Consider the following 17,211-nt stretch of genomic DNA (forward strand, 5'->3'; position numbering starts at 1 on the left):
GGGGCAGAGCTTTGGGTTTGGGCAGAGCTCCCCTATCTGTCCTGGCTCCCATCTTGCCTCTCCTGGGAGTTCGTGACTCACCCACAGGGGAGAAGAGTATCCTGAGCAAGGGTGGCAGGCAAAGCCAGGATCGGAAAGGGGATCAGGGTGAAGTAGAAAGCATAGGGCCACCAGATCATTCAAATAAGAAGTCCATCAGGGCAGAAGAGAGGATGTTTCCCCACACGGGCCCCTCTGCCCTGGCGAGGAATGGAAGGGGGCAGGAAGCTTCCACTAGAGGTTTCCTACTGTGCCCTTCGTGCCATCAGCATCTCCCGGATGTTGTCCTCAGCTTCCTTCACACTCCGCTCCAGGTAGGATTTTTTCTGTCCCAATTCTTTAATTTTTTCTTCTGCTATTTTCTGTTTCTCTAGCAGTTGATTGTGAATTACCTCCCTGGACTGAAGAATAAACATTCTTCCTACACCTTCATACATGTTAGTCTCCTCTATCAAAGTCATAATCTCTGTACCTGTAAGATGTGCATGCTTTTTCGTTCTGTCTAGCTGTTCAATCTGTATGTCTGCAAGCCTCACCTGCTGAGTGTCAATAACTTTGGCTTGAAGCTCTGTGAAGGCCTTCTTCAATTCCAGATCCACAGGAGCCACCATCTTGGTCCACTCCGTAAATTATCTTAATTCTTAAATGTTGTTAATGTGACAGGAATATTATACAGAATACGTTTCCTATAAAGGTTAAGCCTTCCAGAGCCTGCCTGGCTTTATCAAAAACTGAGGTTAAATTCAGGCCCCAAATACAGAAATATAAAATTTTCCTGCAATCTAAAATAGAATTTAGACCTAAATAGATTTTTTTTTAACAAAAAAAATCACACATTTTAGCTTTCAAGTCAGATTTCACTTTCTATCCATGGCAAAACAAACTCTTAAGAGATTTATAAAAATACCAAAAATTGGTGGTCACTTGGAAACAATTTATTATTAATTAGGTTAATCCATTAAAAAAAATACATCAAACACACTCACAGTTAAAATGAAACAGTGGCATAGGTACCCATGTGATGCCTTGACAAGAAAAATCAACAATTCCTGGTGAAATTCCCAATACAGACAAGAGACTTCAATATAAATGCCCTGTGAATTCCAGTTTTGCCTGTAAACACATCTCAGGTGATCCTCAGATGATAAGGTTAAGAAAGACATGAGTGCAACTGGCAGGGGTGGTAGGGAGGTTGAAACAACCTGGAAATTGCAAGGGGGTGGGAAATCATCCAGTTAACAGCAGCACTGAAAATATGTAATCTCACAACAAAATAAGTACCAATTTGGAAAATTAGTGTCTGTGGGCATTTTCTTCCCCAAGTCAGGAGCAGAGCGAATGTGGAAAATTAATTTTCAGCAACATTCCTAGGATTAGGGCAACCACACATCTGGAGCTACTGAACTCTCCAAAGCCTCAGTATCAATAAGTTCTTCACATGGTAATTATCCTAATATTTTAAATTAAAAAACTGATACACCCTTGCAACAGCTAACAAATTCAAATTCTTAGGAACCAACCTCCGGTTTCTCCATATTTTATCCATGAAGAGCTATATAACTGACCCCTTTCAAAAGATGCAGACAATTTGCCCATCATGCAAATGAAGTTCACCCAGACTTGACACAAAGGTGTCTACTCAGGGCTCCTGTCTCAGGGTAGGAAACCGAAGGTCATTAGAAAGGCGGCCAATGTTGTTCTTCTGCTGAGCTGTCATTCAGTCTGGAGTGCCGCTCGCTTTTCAACTGGAATGGGCCGGTCGGTACCCTAACATTTAAGACTGAATAGTGTGAGCTGGTAAACACCACCCCTGCCAGCAAAGGAAACAAGCCTTCAGACCCGATCAAGGGTTGGCCAGGCTGTTCTCTTATCTCCAATGTTCTCGAGGAAAAGATTCCTCTGAGGTAAGCCAAATTCAGTGGCTCATTTTAACCTAAAGCAACTATCTGCTGCTCTGGGAGTTTCTAGTCATCTAACGGGATTCTCTTAACTCTGCTCTCATCCCAACAGTGCTCAGAGCCCCTGCTTGGGAAGCTCCTAGGGAAGCAGATGAAACTAATTAAGACAAAGCCCATCAAAGGCAACACAAGTACTTTACCAGCTGTGTATGGGGGCCTTCCCACAACTGTGGCAAAGGCCACAGAAGAAATATTTTGACCACAGAGAGTTCCACAGTCATTGTCCTCTTTGGCTCTGTCCTCCTCTCTTTAGCTCTCTGCCCTGACAACCTCAGCCTGTCTTCATCATGTTTCATCTCCCAGAGGCACAAGTACTTCTTTTTAGCTTATTTTTGTGATTTATCCAACTAACCATGAAATCAGGCCTGCTGGGATAGAGGGTACAACCAAATGAACAATCCTCTGAATGTCTGGGAAATGGCTGCTGGGCCTTTCAGCTTCATGAGGTGGTTGGGCCAGCTGTGCTCCTCTATGCTGGGTCCTCTTCATCCATTGTCACGTCATCCGTATTTTTCTTCTGTTCAGCCTCTGGCCCCGCAGGCAGAATGCTTGTGACGGTGTGGAGGAGGGCTTCGATCTGCTCCTCCGTGAGCCGTTCTTCACTCTCTTCTACTATCTGCAGAAGAAAAGAAAACCTCCAGGGGTTATTTATGGAGGAGCTGCACAGGCGGGGTCCACTCCTGCCCTCCTCCACCCATGCTGTTCCCAGTCTGCTGGCCTCTGGCACACACAGCTCTAGGCCTGGCTCCTGAGCCCCCCTCAGGTCTCCAGGTCCTCTCCACCCTGGCTCCAACAGAGGGGAGAAGCCAGATCCAATTCCCATTTGATGGCTCAAAATGGGTCAATGTAAAAAGTAAGTTGCAGGTTAGCATTTTTCTTCAAAGAAACAGAAAACCCTAACAGTTCTCTACCCATCTACATGCACACATGAATATGTTGTATGTGCAAAGAAAACACACCCCTGGGGAGTGAAATGGCACTTTATATACTTTTGTATTTCACAATAAGCACAGCTGTGACTTATGAATTGTATCAACAACTCATTTGATGATTGCCCACTGTGTGCCAAATGGTTTATCTATTTTTTCTCATCCCCACTCCCACCACCACTAACAGCTCTTTAGGGAGCTCATGTGCCTGGTGCTGCACATAGCACTTCAGATCTGTTATTTCTTTCAGCCTTCACAACAATATGGCAAAGGGCAGAATGAGAGCCCCACGCTGGGCCTCCCCAACACGAACACCTACAATCAATCAAGCACACACCACGTGGTCCTGGTCATCTCCTGGAATGTGGAACAACAGTCTGATGAGTGACGGCTGGGAAACAATCCCCCGCTGCTCCACTAAAGGTCCACTTAAAGCCCAGTTTGACGTGTCCCGGAAATCTACACACAGATGGTCCACAATTCTGAGCCAGTTTTATTAGCCTCCCCTCTAGTTCTCAATATATTAATGAATGATATTAATGAATACAAACGTAGTCAACAGTGTTTTTAACAGCAATACATATGCAGTCTTAACCATGTTCACATAGTGGCACTAGCTGTCAATCACAAACAGTTAAAGGTGTCTAGGGTTCTGTTCTGTGGCATTTCACCACAGCAATCTCTGAAATTTGGCAACTAAGACCAAGAGGAATTCAAGAAAGAAATCCTAGCAGATTTAAGTAAAGCAAGATGACCGGCAGGGCTTACAATCCTGAAAAGGATTTCGGTCTGACTGCCGGACTTTATTGACAACAGTACAGAAGCTAATAAACCCAGGTGATGTGTCCAAGATCATACTACAAACTCCTGGAAAAACATCGTTGTTTCTATAATGCTTCTATAACTAGAGAATAGTCCTGGGTGTTCTAGGGTGGAGAAGATCCTGAGTGAACCAATGGGGCTACTTCCCATCATGCTGTGAAATAAAATGACCATTTCCTAAAGATTAAAAGGCTCTGTAAAATGTAACCTCTACTGAACAAGAAACAATCCCCAGAATCCCATTTTTTAAACCAGACATGCAAAATTAGGATATGAAAGGAAATAATCTAACATAGACTGTCTGCAAAATATGAAGGAGGAAGAAATGGGATATATCGGATTTGATTATTCAATTCTAAGAAAAGATGATCTCCAGCTGAGAGAAGAATGTCTCCAAATTTATAAATTAGTGTAGGTGGTTAATTATGAACTGCTTCCTGCCTCAGGGGAATGGGAAAGAGGATTTAGACTAGTCTCAGAACAGGGACAGCCTCCCACCAGTATTTGTACAGGGCCTTTCCCAGAATCACTGCCACCAGAGCTTCTCAAACATGTGGTCCATAAAGTCAGGACAATTTACAGATGAGTAAGTAGAGGCTTAGCATTATAAACAAAACCTGATCTGGGTCTCACAGTAAATAGCGCAAGGTCTTTTGACTTTGAATTCCACCTCTTTCTGGAACACCATGCCCTCCACTAGGAGGTTTCTATCATTTCCTCTCTCAGAGATGCAAACTAGAATACACTGGTTTGAGTTTAGTTTTAGTTATATGACCTCTGAGAGGCCTTCATCTTTAGAAAACCAAAGAGAGAAGACTTGAACAAGGCACCTTCTTATGTCCCTGTCTCTGGATTTGGCAGATACAACAATGATCGGGTGTCTACTAGGCGTGTTCATGACAACAGGGCTAATGAGCTTTCAAATTTTGCCAAGCTTGCCAAGAGTAGAAGCTTTCATCAGCACACAAACCCTCAGGGTCAGGAACTTTCCTTTTCAAACCAAGATTCCTAGTCACAGGAAGAAAACCTAAACTTCATTAAGCAAAATGAAATACATATACACAAAAAAGAAACTTGCAGACACCAAAAATTTACTAAGCCTTCTTGGATCACTAAGGTAAAATGCTATTAACTGTATTACTCCTCACCTTTTCTTCCCAACACAGAAGAAACTGAGCCCAAATAAAGAAATACAAAGCACGATCTCAATATTCTCAAACACTCAAGGTTTCAAATCGTTCGGAATATAAAGGCAAAAGAAATGTCAAAAACCAAAGTATTTGCAGATGGGTCAGCAATAAATTTTTATCACAGACAAAGACCATATCAATTCCCTAGGGGCTGTCAAACTGGGCTGCTATACTCCAAAAATGGTTGTTTCTCATTCTAAGCTGCCAAGTCTAACTTCCTACTTTCCCCAAAACAACTAAAATCTAGTAACTACAGATACTTCTAGCTCTTTGACCCAGAAAAATTCACTTAACCTCTGTACATTTCAATTATTCTCTAATGTGAAATGAAAGTAACACCAACAGTAAGGACTAAAAGAGAATATATATTTCAGTGTTTCATAAGCCATAAAATTTTATATATTCCAAAACATTTTATAATCCCTACCTTGTAACAGACTTATATGATAGTGTTGTTCAGGATAGTGGCCTATGAGGTCACGGGGTTCGCTGTCCTGTCTTCAGTCTAGAGAGCTCACAAACTGCCCTGAATAAATGTACACACCAGGGCATGGCAGAAATCACAGAAGCTGGTGGCTTCCTCATTTCCTCCCAGACAGCAGGTCTGTGGATCTGAGGATCACAACAAACCATGGCTGAGGTATAACTAAAAGAAGCCTCAGCCTCCAAAACTGAATACTAACAAATGGTGGATGCTGACATTACTTCTGGATGCAGGGAGAATAAATGGCTGTAAAGTTAATGCAGAGAAATTCTCAAGTCCTTTGCACTTTCCACTCGGTGTGAAGACCTCATTTCTTATCCTCCTCTTGTGAGAAGAGATACTGCTACAAGCCGTGGTAAATGTTTTTGTACCCTTTGTGGCCAAATTCCAGGCTGGGGAAAATCTGGTTACAAAATGGTCCAACCGCTGGGAAATATACATAGTTTTTATCAAGACCTACTACCTACCTGTGAAAAGAAGAGAATAAACATTTGAGTGGACGCCACACACATCTTTCTTCTCACCCTGTAAAAAGCATATGGCTTGGAGGAAAAAGTAAGCCTTCTGAATCAGACCCAATTAGCCACTCGTTAGCCAAGACTATGGTGAGGGTGTTAAAGGTGACCTACACAAAGCCCCGGCATATAGCAGGCACTCTCAATAACAGCTAATCGTCCCAAGTAATGATAGAGCTTTCTACTGGCTCTGAGATGAGGTCACGCTAACCCTCCTCATCTTCTCTCTCCATCTGTCATTAAGCCATGAATAACATATGTTGCTGATTAAAGTTGGAGGAGACACGACATGTGATCTTTAACCCAGAGGGACACGGATTAGTTTCTTGCTGATTTGTTTGTTCTTTTCTAAGCTGAATCTCCAACATAGTCGAAAGCACCAGAATAAGGGTACAAAAAAAAAAAGAAAAGATCTCTTTTTAGCCTAAAGGCCAGTTCCCCCAGAAAGTCACCCTTTATGGAAGGAATTTTTCTAATTCAATTTTGGGTGCATTTTCAAGGACAGAAACAACACTGGGAAGTCAATAAAAGTTTTAGTCCAAAATTAAATAACCCATGACCCTTTAAAAATAAGGTTCTTTTAAAGCAATCTAAACATCATAGGTATTTCTGGCTACTTTCTTCCACACTTTTCTGAAGCAAATTTGACAAAGTTAAGTACTTCTAAAACTGACTCTGCAAACTCCTTTGTTCCTATTTGTTAATTCTCCAATCAGTTTTTTTTGTTTTTTTTACTGGCAGTTAAATGGCCTAATAGTTGTAGCTTACTGATCCTCTCTGCCCTCTACAGGAGAGGGAAACTGCCCCCGCACACCAATTAATACAGCAACCACACGGTTTGTCTCACTGGGCCTCATTTTCACATTCTCCTTATACCACGTGTGGCTTCTACTCTTGCTGCCTTGCATAATTCTAGAGCTTGATACTGTGACTGCTGTGCAGACAGTTCAAGTGATGAGGCTCCAATGAATGATCTTATGCAGGGAAACAAGATGATCAAGTGTGTGGTTTTAACAGTGATGCAGAGGGGCCCCTGGGTGGCTCAGTCGGTTAAGCAGCCGACTTCAGCTCAGGTCATGATCTCGCGGTCCGTGAGTTCGAGCCCTGCGTCGGGCTCTGTGCTGACAGCTCAGAGCCTGGAGCCTGTTTCAGATTCTGTGTCTCCCTCTCTCTGACCCTCCCCTGTTCATGCTCTGTCTCTCCCTGTCTCAAAAAATAAAATAAAATAAAAAAAACGTTAAAAAAAAAAAAAACAGTGATGTAGAAGGTGGGTTGGAGGGGGCAGGCTGAGGCAGGGAAGATGAGAGAACAACTCCAAGAGCCGCACTGAGAAATGACAGAAATTAACACAGTGCCGGAGGGAGAGAAGAGAGAACAAGACAGGAGCAATGGAACCTGGGGACAAAGTGCATATGGAATCAAAGGGAGAGAATGTCTTCTAGGCTTCTGGCTTGGGAGACTGGGCCAGGAGGCTGAGAGAGAAAGAGAGCATGTGGGGAAGGTACACATGTGCTCCGTGAACCAAGAACAGAAACAGGAAGAGTGGGATCGAAGGGTGGGAGTCGGGGAAGAGAAATTCTGCCAGAGTCATGGTGAGTCTATTGTTTTTATGCAACATCTGGTTGGCAATAACTCCTACAGGAAAGCAGTGGTCAGAATGGGGTAGGACATCAAGGGAGACAAAGAGCTGCCAAGTCACAGGCCCAAACCCGAAGGAAAGAATTAAATTTCGTCCAGTCTTCTACTTTCACTAAGTCCATACTAAGTAGGATCCAACTGGTGAGGTCTCCTTTCACTTATAAAATAGGGTATTTGGGCAGTCTTTTCAAGAAATGGCAGTTCCAGTCTTGTCCGTTCTCAGCCTTTATCACCCTTCCTCCCTCTCAGACCCAGAAACCAATCCTCTCACGTTCAAGCCTCCTTCACTCACCAGCTGGATCTCAACAGCAGTCATAGGCCTGTGGTTCAGCAGCTGAAGCTTTTCAGCTCTGTCAAAAGAAAAGTACAAAGCATTTAAAACTCTTATTCCCCTCAAAATCTTGAGTCTTGACCAAGCTGTTTAGAGAACACTGTGTCAGATAACAAATGGGAGAACCACCTGGAACTTGGCCCTCCGTTTCTTCAACTGTAAAATGAGAGAATGGGAATAGGAGAGCCTATGTTGGAGACTTTTGGGAGGATACAAATGTGTATTAGAATCCTAAAGATCACAGAGGTGTGGACTGAAAGAAATGTAACAAATAGCAGAGGTGCAGTTTTAATAAATTTTATCTGGAAAATGTGAAGAAAATAATGTTTTCTTAATCCAGATAACAGAAAGTAAAGAAAGATTAATAAAATAACCTTGGTTGGTCGGTATCACTTAGAAATGCCCGAGAATTCCTTTTTGAGATTAATATTAAATGTCAGATTTGACTTGTTACCTTAGAAACAAAAAACGGCTAGGAGGGAACAGGGTTTAATGCACAGTTGTATAAGGTACAGTCCTCTGACCACAAGGAGTTTACAATTCAGTTGGGGAAAGAAGACAAATACAAGCCAATTTTAACAAAAACTGTAAGTAACAGTTGATGGTAACAATTATCTCCTGTTACAAGGCAACAGCTGGCTCATTGGTAAACAGGTGGTTGAAATGTGTGGACTCTCAAAGGTGATAGGACTTAAAAGAAAAAAGAATAGCTTCAATTACTACCCCTCTGTGGTGACAATTTCTAAATTTCCCTCTCAATCTGACCCAGGAGCTCCAGATTCATCTTTCAATTCAACTCCGTAAATATTTATTGAGCTTAAAGACATTGTGAAATAAACAGATGCATAAGCCACATGCCCACAGCCACATTTGGGGAAGCAGCACATTACCCCACCTCCCTAAGCCTCAGTCTCACCATCTGTAAAACAGGAATGACAATAGAACTTAATATCTCGCCAGGGGGTTAGGAGGGATGAACATCTTTCCGTTTATAGTGCCAGCAGCTACCATTTACTGCTTACTTCCCATATGGCAAGCACATTGAACCCTCAGACTTAATAGAGGCTGAGATGGTAAATAACTTGCCCAAGGTTACACAGCTAGTGAATGGCAGAGCTGGGACTCTGCCATCAAAGCTCGTGTTCTTAACCATCTGCTTCTGGTATTCAGTATTCAAAATGATGACTGTCACACAGCAATTTCCCCACAAATGGCAGTCATCATTAAGGCACTTGTAGTTAAGTTCTACTCCTCATAATCCCTCAACATTTATTCTAGACTCGAAGATGACTTCACATGGGAGAAAACCCTTATCCTGGACCCTGAAAGGTTTTCTAGGCAAATGATGAGAAGAAATGGCCAGGCAGGGCAGGAACGGCATAAGTAAATGGCCAGAAGAACAAAAATTATGGAGTTTTAGGAAATGGTGGCTTGAGAGGCTGTGGGACACGAGGCTGAGTCATCCAGGACAAGACGACATGGGGATTCAACTACCAACAGGCTGCATATGACTCTCTGGACACTGGGAACAACCAAGGAAAGAAGTGATACGCTCGCAGGTGAGAATAAGAGGCCATAAACTTGGGTAGCGGCAGCAAGGCTGGCAATGAGAGGCTGGGCTTGTGAGATGCTCTGGTCACCCCGAGGTATAGTCAACAGGATCTGACAACTGCCTTAGCTGGGTGAGAGCAGGGTGAAGGAAAGAGAAGAGTCAGGGTTCATTGTCATGTTCTTGGCCTGTTTGGCAAAAATATATTACTTGAAATCTGAATTGAGTTTGTGTGGTTTTGGAAGAACAAAGAGGTCTCGGTCCAGCTGTTTGTCTAGTTTTAGTTCTTAGTGTGATCTAGAACTAAAGAAAAAGACCAGAGCTGGACATATTAGCAAGGAGTTAGGCAAAACCATGGGAGTGGGTATCACAGGCAGAGATCAACTAACTACAGAGTAAGTGAAGACCCAGGACAGAGCACCCATAAAGCATCTCTGTTCAACGGTCAGGGCAAGAAGGTGGGGAAGGAGGTGGAGGAGGGGGACGAGGGGAGGGAGGAGCACAGACAAAGAAAACCTAGGAGAGTGGTGTTAGGGAAAAGTTCCAGGAAGAGGGTATTAGCAACAATGTCACATGCTGAAGACGGGAAAGTAGGTTGACTGTATACAAGCCACTGGATTTGCCAAAAAAAGAGGGCACTGGTGGCCCGTGCAAGGAGTTTGGTGGAATGATGATCGTGATGACAACTGGATTATGGGGGCTGAGGAGTAACTGTGGAGAAGATAAACTTTTGTTTAATGCGGTGTCATCACTTTATTAAAATCTTCAAAAACGGTCTTTATCTTACGTTTTTAATATAAAAAAATCCACAAGGAAAGCACACCACACTGAGAATTTCCATAATAATAGTGGATACAGTCAAACATCACATGTACAGAACACAAAATTTAGATGAACTGAAATTGTAAGCTAAAATAAAACCCAATCTCAGAAAACAAAATACAAAATATTAACAATTCATTCTTTTTTTTTTAATGTTTATTTTTGAGAGACAGAGAGAGACAGCATGAGTGGGGGAGGGGCAGAGAGGGAGGGGGGACATAGAACATGAAGCAGGCTCCAGGCTCTGAGCTGTCAGCACAGAGCCCGACACGGGGCTCTAACTCACAGACCACAAGATCATGACCTGAGCCGAAGTCGGATGCTCTACCGACTGAGCCACCCAGGCGCCCCACAATTCAAACATTCTTAATCCTAATGAGATTTCACCAGAATCAAGTCACTTGGAAGTGAGGCATTTACGATAATGACCCCGTTAATGCAGCTTAGAAATTTTTGGGAGCCCTAAGTGGCAGCATCAGGCAATCTAACAACAAATGGGAACGAAATTTTGATCTGAAAACTCCCCTATATTTGACTTGAAAGCTATTAGGCTTTTGAAAGGCATCCTCTCCACTGCCCCTCAGATTTTAAATGAACTGTTGTTTTCAGTACAGTTCGTATTGATATTCTTTGTTCAAACGAACCTCAGCTCTTCTGGCACCAAAGCAAATTTAGATTTGGTCTGTGTCTGATGAAACAACATGAGGAGGGTCCAAGAGGCAGATGCAAAAGTAAAAGCAATGGAGTCTGTGCTTGGGGCACAGAGGGTTTTTCAGAGGATCCTTGTGAAAGACCAGTTAAATGATGGCAAGTGACATGTGCGAGAGAGAAGGAAGTTAGCCCGACTGGCTTTCTGTTCTACAACACTGATTCAATGGAGATGGGCAGGAGGGAATGGAAGACTAGGTTTGAGGGTGGGATGTGGAGCAAAGGATGGAAAGGCAAAGTCAGACAACTAACACGTTTCGTTTATAACATGTAGTATAAATCAAAGACTTAAAGGAGACGAAAGACCAATCAGAGTAATTTGGCAACTTTAATTCTCAGGAAGATGAAAGTTCCCTGCAAACCTAATTTGGTATATCATTACTAAAAGCAAAGACCAGCATGATACCGTATAACTCCAGAGGAATGTAAGGAAGATCCTTAGGGCTGCTCTACCCATGTTTTTTTATGAATGGCTACCTCCTCTACATCAAAATGCTTCACGGAGGTACCGCTACCATTAAGTGCTCTCTGATTGAATCTGAAAAGTGCCCAAAAGTTTGAGCACCAGAAAGACACCCAACATGTGTCTCAAGTGAAACATGAGGTTCATATGATCTGTGCTGTCTTTCCTGGCATAGCAGTGGACTGGTTCCTCACCAGATGCTGGAGCCACCATTTATGCCACCATGAAGAAGTCTGAGCAGCACTGGGAAGGCATCCTGGGGGTGGAGGAGGAATGTTGCCAGCAGCAGCCCCAGCTCTGAATCTGGTACCTGCAAAATATGCTCCTTCCACCGGCACTGTTGAATCAGGCAGACAGATGGGAGCAAGCAGATAATAAGCCACAGGGGCTGTGGAACCTAAAGGGCCAAAAGCCACAGTGTGGTCAGGAAAAGCAGCTGATGTAGTGGGGACTGCAGCAGCTCCTGGATGCACAAAGCTCAAACACAGCTCCGAGTAGTCAGATGAAGCATCACTACAGGTGTAGCCTGAGGAGAACGCAAGGTCTGAGGCCACGCTCGATTCCCACGAGGCTGCACAGATTAGCTGGCTGTTAGAGACTGACCTCTGCTGTTCACAACAGCCACGGGTCTGGTTCTGCTCCACATCACAGACCAAAATAACCTCTTGACAGGTGGAAGTAAAAAAGCAGTTACAGCCTGAGAAGGGTAGGTTCTGGGGGGCCCCAGAACATGTTTGCCAGCCAAGGAGAGACAAAAATTATAGGAGTGAAAGGGAAAAACAAAGTTGAAAGTCTCAGCAAAGGGGCTCATGTTCCACTGACACCGCAGCAATGTGGAAAAGAAAAAGCAAACTTGAGGGGATCTGAAGGGAAAGGAGTTCATTTTGGATAATTTTCTCAGTGAAGCAGAAGTGGGGTTAAACCAACCAAGCGAGTTCTCTGCTCCTACATCCGAAGAGCTGAACACTGCAGGAGCAAAACCACAGAACCACACTCACTACAGGTTCCAGTGTGAAGGGATGGGGGTTACAAACATCCCCCTCACATCATCACCAAGCCAGTTTTTATTGTCTCTACTTTCTCCCCTTCACTTTTCAACTCATGGCACTTTAGCTCCTGTCCCAACTGATCACCAAAACTGTTCCCGCTAAAGGGCTTGATGACCTCCATATTGACAACTCTAGGGGATGCTTCTCCGACCTTGTCTCTGCCATATCTAACATGGTTGATCACTCCCTCCTTAAAATTATCTACCCCTGCAGCTTCCACGACACCATTCTTTTCTGATTCTCATGTCTGACTATTCCTTCTTCATCTCTTTCTAGGTTTTTTCTTCTGTAACATTTCCATGGTGCCATTTTTCACCTGACCGCTTACTGAGTTCCTCATCCAAACCTCATAATCGGTCCCCTACTATAGACTTTAGCCAGTAAGTCCGTGTTCTCACGTTATGTGATCTGAGCTCCAGATCTCTGTAACCAAATGCCACCTAGACGTCTCCACCTAAAATACCTCAGACACATTTCAAGCTCCGCACATCCCAAAGTGGTCTGTCCTTCCCAACAAACCAGCTCCATTCTCTGTACTTTTCACTTCGGTAAAGAACCAAACACCCAGTCCAGAAACCTGAGGGTCATCCCTACTATGCCTTATATTGCATTCATCTTTGTATCCCCCAAAACAGAGACAAAGCTGCCATGAGATCGATGTATGTAGAGGATAATTAAAGAAAGAGCTAAGGCAGGTCTGACTTTCAGAAGAAGTGAAACTGTTGATCACTGGGAAGACTTGGGGCAGGATTTCATGCTTTGAAAGCAGACAAGCTAACTCCAGAAACTAGGGAAACCTGACAACCCATCCATCTACTCTGAGCTTTGCTGGCCAGAAGTACATTTCCCAAATACATTGCCAAACACCAAGAGTAATCTGTGTACAGAAGAGTTCTTTTTAGGGACTCAAAGTTATTTACAAACCTACCTAAGCTGAGTCTCAATGGCAAGTTCTTCTTCTATTCCTGGCGGACATAGCTGTACATCTTAGGGAGAGGATCTCAGGATGAGACCTGGGGCTGCAAGCCAGGCGCTTCGGGGAGCCTCGGTCAGTTAAGCGTCCAACTTTGGCTCAGGTCATGATCTCATGGTCCATGAGTTCGAGTCCCACGTCGGGCTCTGTGCTGACAGCTCAGAGCCTAGAGCCTGCTTCAGATTCTGTGTCTTCTTCTCTCTGCCCCTCCCCCACTCTCTCTCTCTTTCAAAAATAAACATTAAAGAAAATTTTTTTAATAAAAAAAAATTTTAAAAAGAACTAAATGCCTCAAGCAAAAATTAAATTATTAAGGAACCAAATGCTTTGGGTGAGGTAACCATGCTATAGAAAACAACATAGGACTTGGGACACCTCGGTGGTTCAGTCGGTTAAGCGTCCAACTTTGGCTCAAGGCATGATCTCGCAGTTCATGGGTTTGAGCCCTGCATCAGGCTCTGTGCTGACAGCTCAGTGCCCGGAGACTGCTTCGGATTCTGTGTCTCCCTGTCTCTCTTGCCCTCCCCACTTGCACTGTTTCTCTCTCTCAAAAATAAACACTAAAAAATAAAAAAAAAGAAAAAAGAAAATAACATAGGACTTGGTTTTAAAGTGACTTCAAGGGGCGCCTGGGTGGCGCAGTCGGTTAAGCGTCCGACTTCAGCCAGGTCACGATCTCGCGGTCCGGGAGTTTGAGCCCCGCGTCAGGCTCTGGGCTGATGGCTCAGAGCCTGGAGCCTGTTTCCGATTCTGTGTCTCCCTCTCTCTCTGCCCCTCCCCCGTTCATGCTCTGTCTCTCTCTGTCCCAAAAATAAATAAACGTTGAAAAAAAAAAAATTAAAAAAAAAAAATTAAATAAAGTGACTTCAAGTTGAGTCTCACTACTATCATTTTGCTGAATAAAGCTATGAAGTAAAATAAAACATGGTTCCTTCTATGTCCCCAAGGACTCTAGTAGTGGAGGTATTTAAATTAATAAAGCTCAGTTTTGGACCAGGAGAACTTGACAATTCAAGGCTATTCTCTTGAATCTCCTCTCCCTGAGAGAATAGTAGAGAAAAACTCTACTAGTAGAGAATATGCAGATGTAAGGATTAAAAAGCACTTAAGCAGTTTCTGTTACAAATGTGATTCTTGTTTTACACCACCCTGGCTAGCATAAGATAGTCCAGGTCTCCACGGCATATGGCAAGCAACCCTATGAGTCCTAAGTACTGAGGCCAGTGAAAGCCAAAGGGCTGCAATGGTTGGTTACTGTCTCCAGGAGTCAAGCCCCAGCTACAGAGAAAGAAGCCTGCCAGCCCCCTCTACTGGTTGTTTGTAGAACAACACTGCCTGCAGCTTTTGCTTCTTGCAGTCATTGATAACCTATGCAAAAACCCTGGCACATGATCTGTCCCAGTAATAAACCATTTAATGAAAGGCAATCACAAATGGAAAAAAGACACTTCTCTGAATATTACAATCTGTTTTAAATTTACATAGATTATGTCCAATCATGAATCAGCTTGCAAGACAATTCCCATTTGTGCGTTTCTTTCTTTTCTTTTTTTTAAAGATTAAACTCTATGCCCAACTCTTGCATTCATGACCCCGAGATCAAAAGGCACATGCTCTACTGAGCCAGCCAGGCACCTCATTTATGGGTATCTCAAATGGTAGCCAGGTACATTTTTGTAGCAGAAAAGATGTAGGGATGGGGAAACAACACACCAGACTAGATAAACAGCTAAGAAGAGATCTTAAAAATCAATAAACAGGACTTGTGTTATAGACAAGATAGAGTGAGACCACTAAAGCCAATCTTTCTGCTGATCATAACAAAAAATGAAAAAGAAAAAGAAAAAAAAAACAGGACAGACTACAAAAGGAATAACCTAAGAACTCTGAAAAGTATACAGAAGTAGGTGGGCCAGGTAGAGAAACAAAACTTGAAGGGCTAGCTGGTGTGGCGGGTGGATGTGAGTTTCTTCCGCTTTGTTTTCTCTTTTCTCTCACAGCCTTGATCCTCAGAACTATGGCAGTAGCTCCACAAGCAGCTGAAACTCCAAGAGAAATTCCATCTTTCCAGCCATAAGACTGGAAAAAGGGGCCCCTGCAACCTAGTAATCTGAAATTCACAACACAAGGGCAACTCCTCAGGGAGGTCTGGCAGCGAAGGTAGCCAGGAGGAGAGTCCCAATGGTCCAGAGTGCCAACTAATATTTCCCCCTCCTTCCTCTTTATTTCTTCCTGCTTTGCCCCAAAAGTAACACCAGTAACAACTGTATGTGGGCAGCTAAAACTTTGAGAGAAATCCAGTACTGTGGCCAGAGAACCAAAAGAGGGGGCTCAAGTAGGTCAGAGAGTATGGTGGCAATGCCAGAGAAGTGACCTAGAGAAGGGGATTCTCCTAAGTTTGAACATTCATCAGCACAAACCCTAGGTTCAGCCTCAGCTCTTCACTGAGGAGTGACAAGTTAAACCACCACTCGTCTCATTTGCAAAAAAGATCTAAAGCAGCAGATCAAAGGTTTTAAAAACTAAACTGACACTGAAATCCTCACCCATGAAGGCAAGAGACTTGAGGTGTGAACCTAACTGGGTTGATGGACTGCTAAAAGAAACAACAACAAAAAAGCAACATTACCCAGAGGCTTTTAACAGGACCCAGACTCTAAACAATATGATATTCAAAAAGTCCAGGATATAATAGAAAATTACCTCAATGAGAAGAAAATACAACTCATTCTCGAGGGAAAAGATAATCAACAGATACCAAACCTATAATAACCCATACACTGGAATTATCAAAGACTTTAAAGTAACTATTATAATAATATTCTTAAAATAAATGGAATATTAGAAGTCCTCAGGAGACAAAAATTATAAATAATAAACAAACGGAAATTTTAGAACTAAAAAACATAATGCATGAAATAAAAAATTTGCTGGCTGGGCTTAGTAACAAAATGCAGATGACACAAGAGTCTGTGAACTTAGATCAGTATGAAGTATCTTGTTTGAACAACAAAGAGGGGGAGGGAAAGGAAAAAAAGAAACTGAACAGAGAGGATTCAGGGAAAATGGCAGAGCGGGAAGAACCAGGAATCTGCCTCTCCACCAGCTAGACAAAAACAGTCTATAGACAACTAGATCTAAATGTAAAATGCAAAACTATAAACAGTCCTAGAAGATAACGCAGCAAAAAACCTAGATGATCTTGAATTTGGTGATGACTTTTCAGCTAAAACACCAAAGGCATGATCCATGAAAGAAATAATTAATAAACTGGACTTCATTAAAATTAAATAAAAACATTCGCTCTGTGAAACACAACATCAGAAAAATGAGAAAACAAACCACAGACCAGGAGAAAATATTTACAAAAGACAGGATAAAGTACTGATGTCCAAAACATACAACAAATTCTTAAAACTTAACAATAAGAAAACCCAATTGAAAAATGGCTAAGACCCGAACAAATACCTCATTAAAAAGATTCAGAGATGGCAAAGAAGCATGCAAAAAGATGCTCCACATTATGTCATTAAGGAAATGCAAGTTAAAATGAGACATTACACATCTAATTAGAATGGCCAAAATCCAGAACACTAACATCACCAGAACACTAACATAACACTAACAATCAAATGCTGGTGAGGACTGGAGCCAAGAGAAACTCTTTCATTGATGGTGAGGATGAAGATACAGCCATTTTGGAAGACAGTCTTGGTTAGCCATAGTCTTACCATCAATCCA

At 42.8% G+C, this 17,211-nt stretch overlaps 2 protein-coding genes across 5 annotated transcripts in view; both read right to left on the bottom strand.

Moving 5' to 3' along the window:
* Positions 1 to 250: 250 nt before the first annotated feature.
* On the bottom strand, positions 251 to 650 carry LOC124519268 (prefoldin subunit 1-like). The gene has a single exon (XM_047089384.1). It carries the CDS (start codon positions 648 to 650, stop codon positions 285 to 287), a length of 366 nt encoding a protein of 121 aa, XP_046945340.1. The 3' UTR covers positions 251 to 284.
* A 302-nt stretch (positions 651 to 952) lies between these two features.
* Positions 953 to 17,211, bottom strand: part of CRCP (CGRP receptor component) — a 46,352-nt gene continuing 30,093 nt past the window's right edge. For 2 of the 4 annotated variants that reach the window (XM_047089316.1, XM_047089318.1), the window contains 2 exons: positions 7,868 to 7,925; positions 953 to 2,613 (listed from right to left, as the gene is read on the bottom strand). In XM_047089316.1, the coding sequence (XP_046945272.1) occupies positions 2,467 to 2,613; positions 7,868 to 7,925 (205 nt within the window). In that variant the 3' untranslated portion in view covers positions 953 to 2,466. The other 2 variants (XM_047089317.1, XM_047089315.1) reach the window with 2 other exon arrangements.

Source organism: Lynx rufus, unplaced genomic scaffold, assembly GCF_022079265.1.
Source record: "Lynx rufus isolate CCGP_SWC_20201006 ecotype Redwood Valley unplaced genomic scaffold, mLynRuf1.p SCAF_27, whole genome shotgun sequence".
NCBI lineage: Eukaryota > Metazoa > Chordata > Mammalia > Carnivora > Felidae > Lynx > Lynx rufus.

Bases quoted from the DNA above. Each gene is read 5' to 3' on its own strand.
- LOC124519268 (XM_047089384.1), bottom strand. From the start codon at position 650: ATGGTGGCTCCTGTGGATCTGGAATTGAAGAAGGCCTTCACAGAGCTT.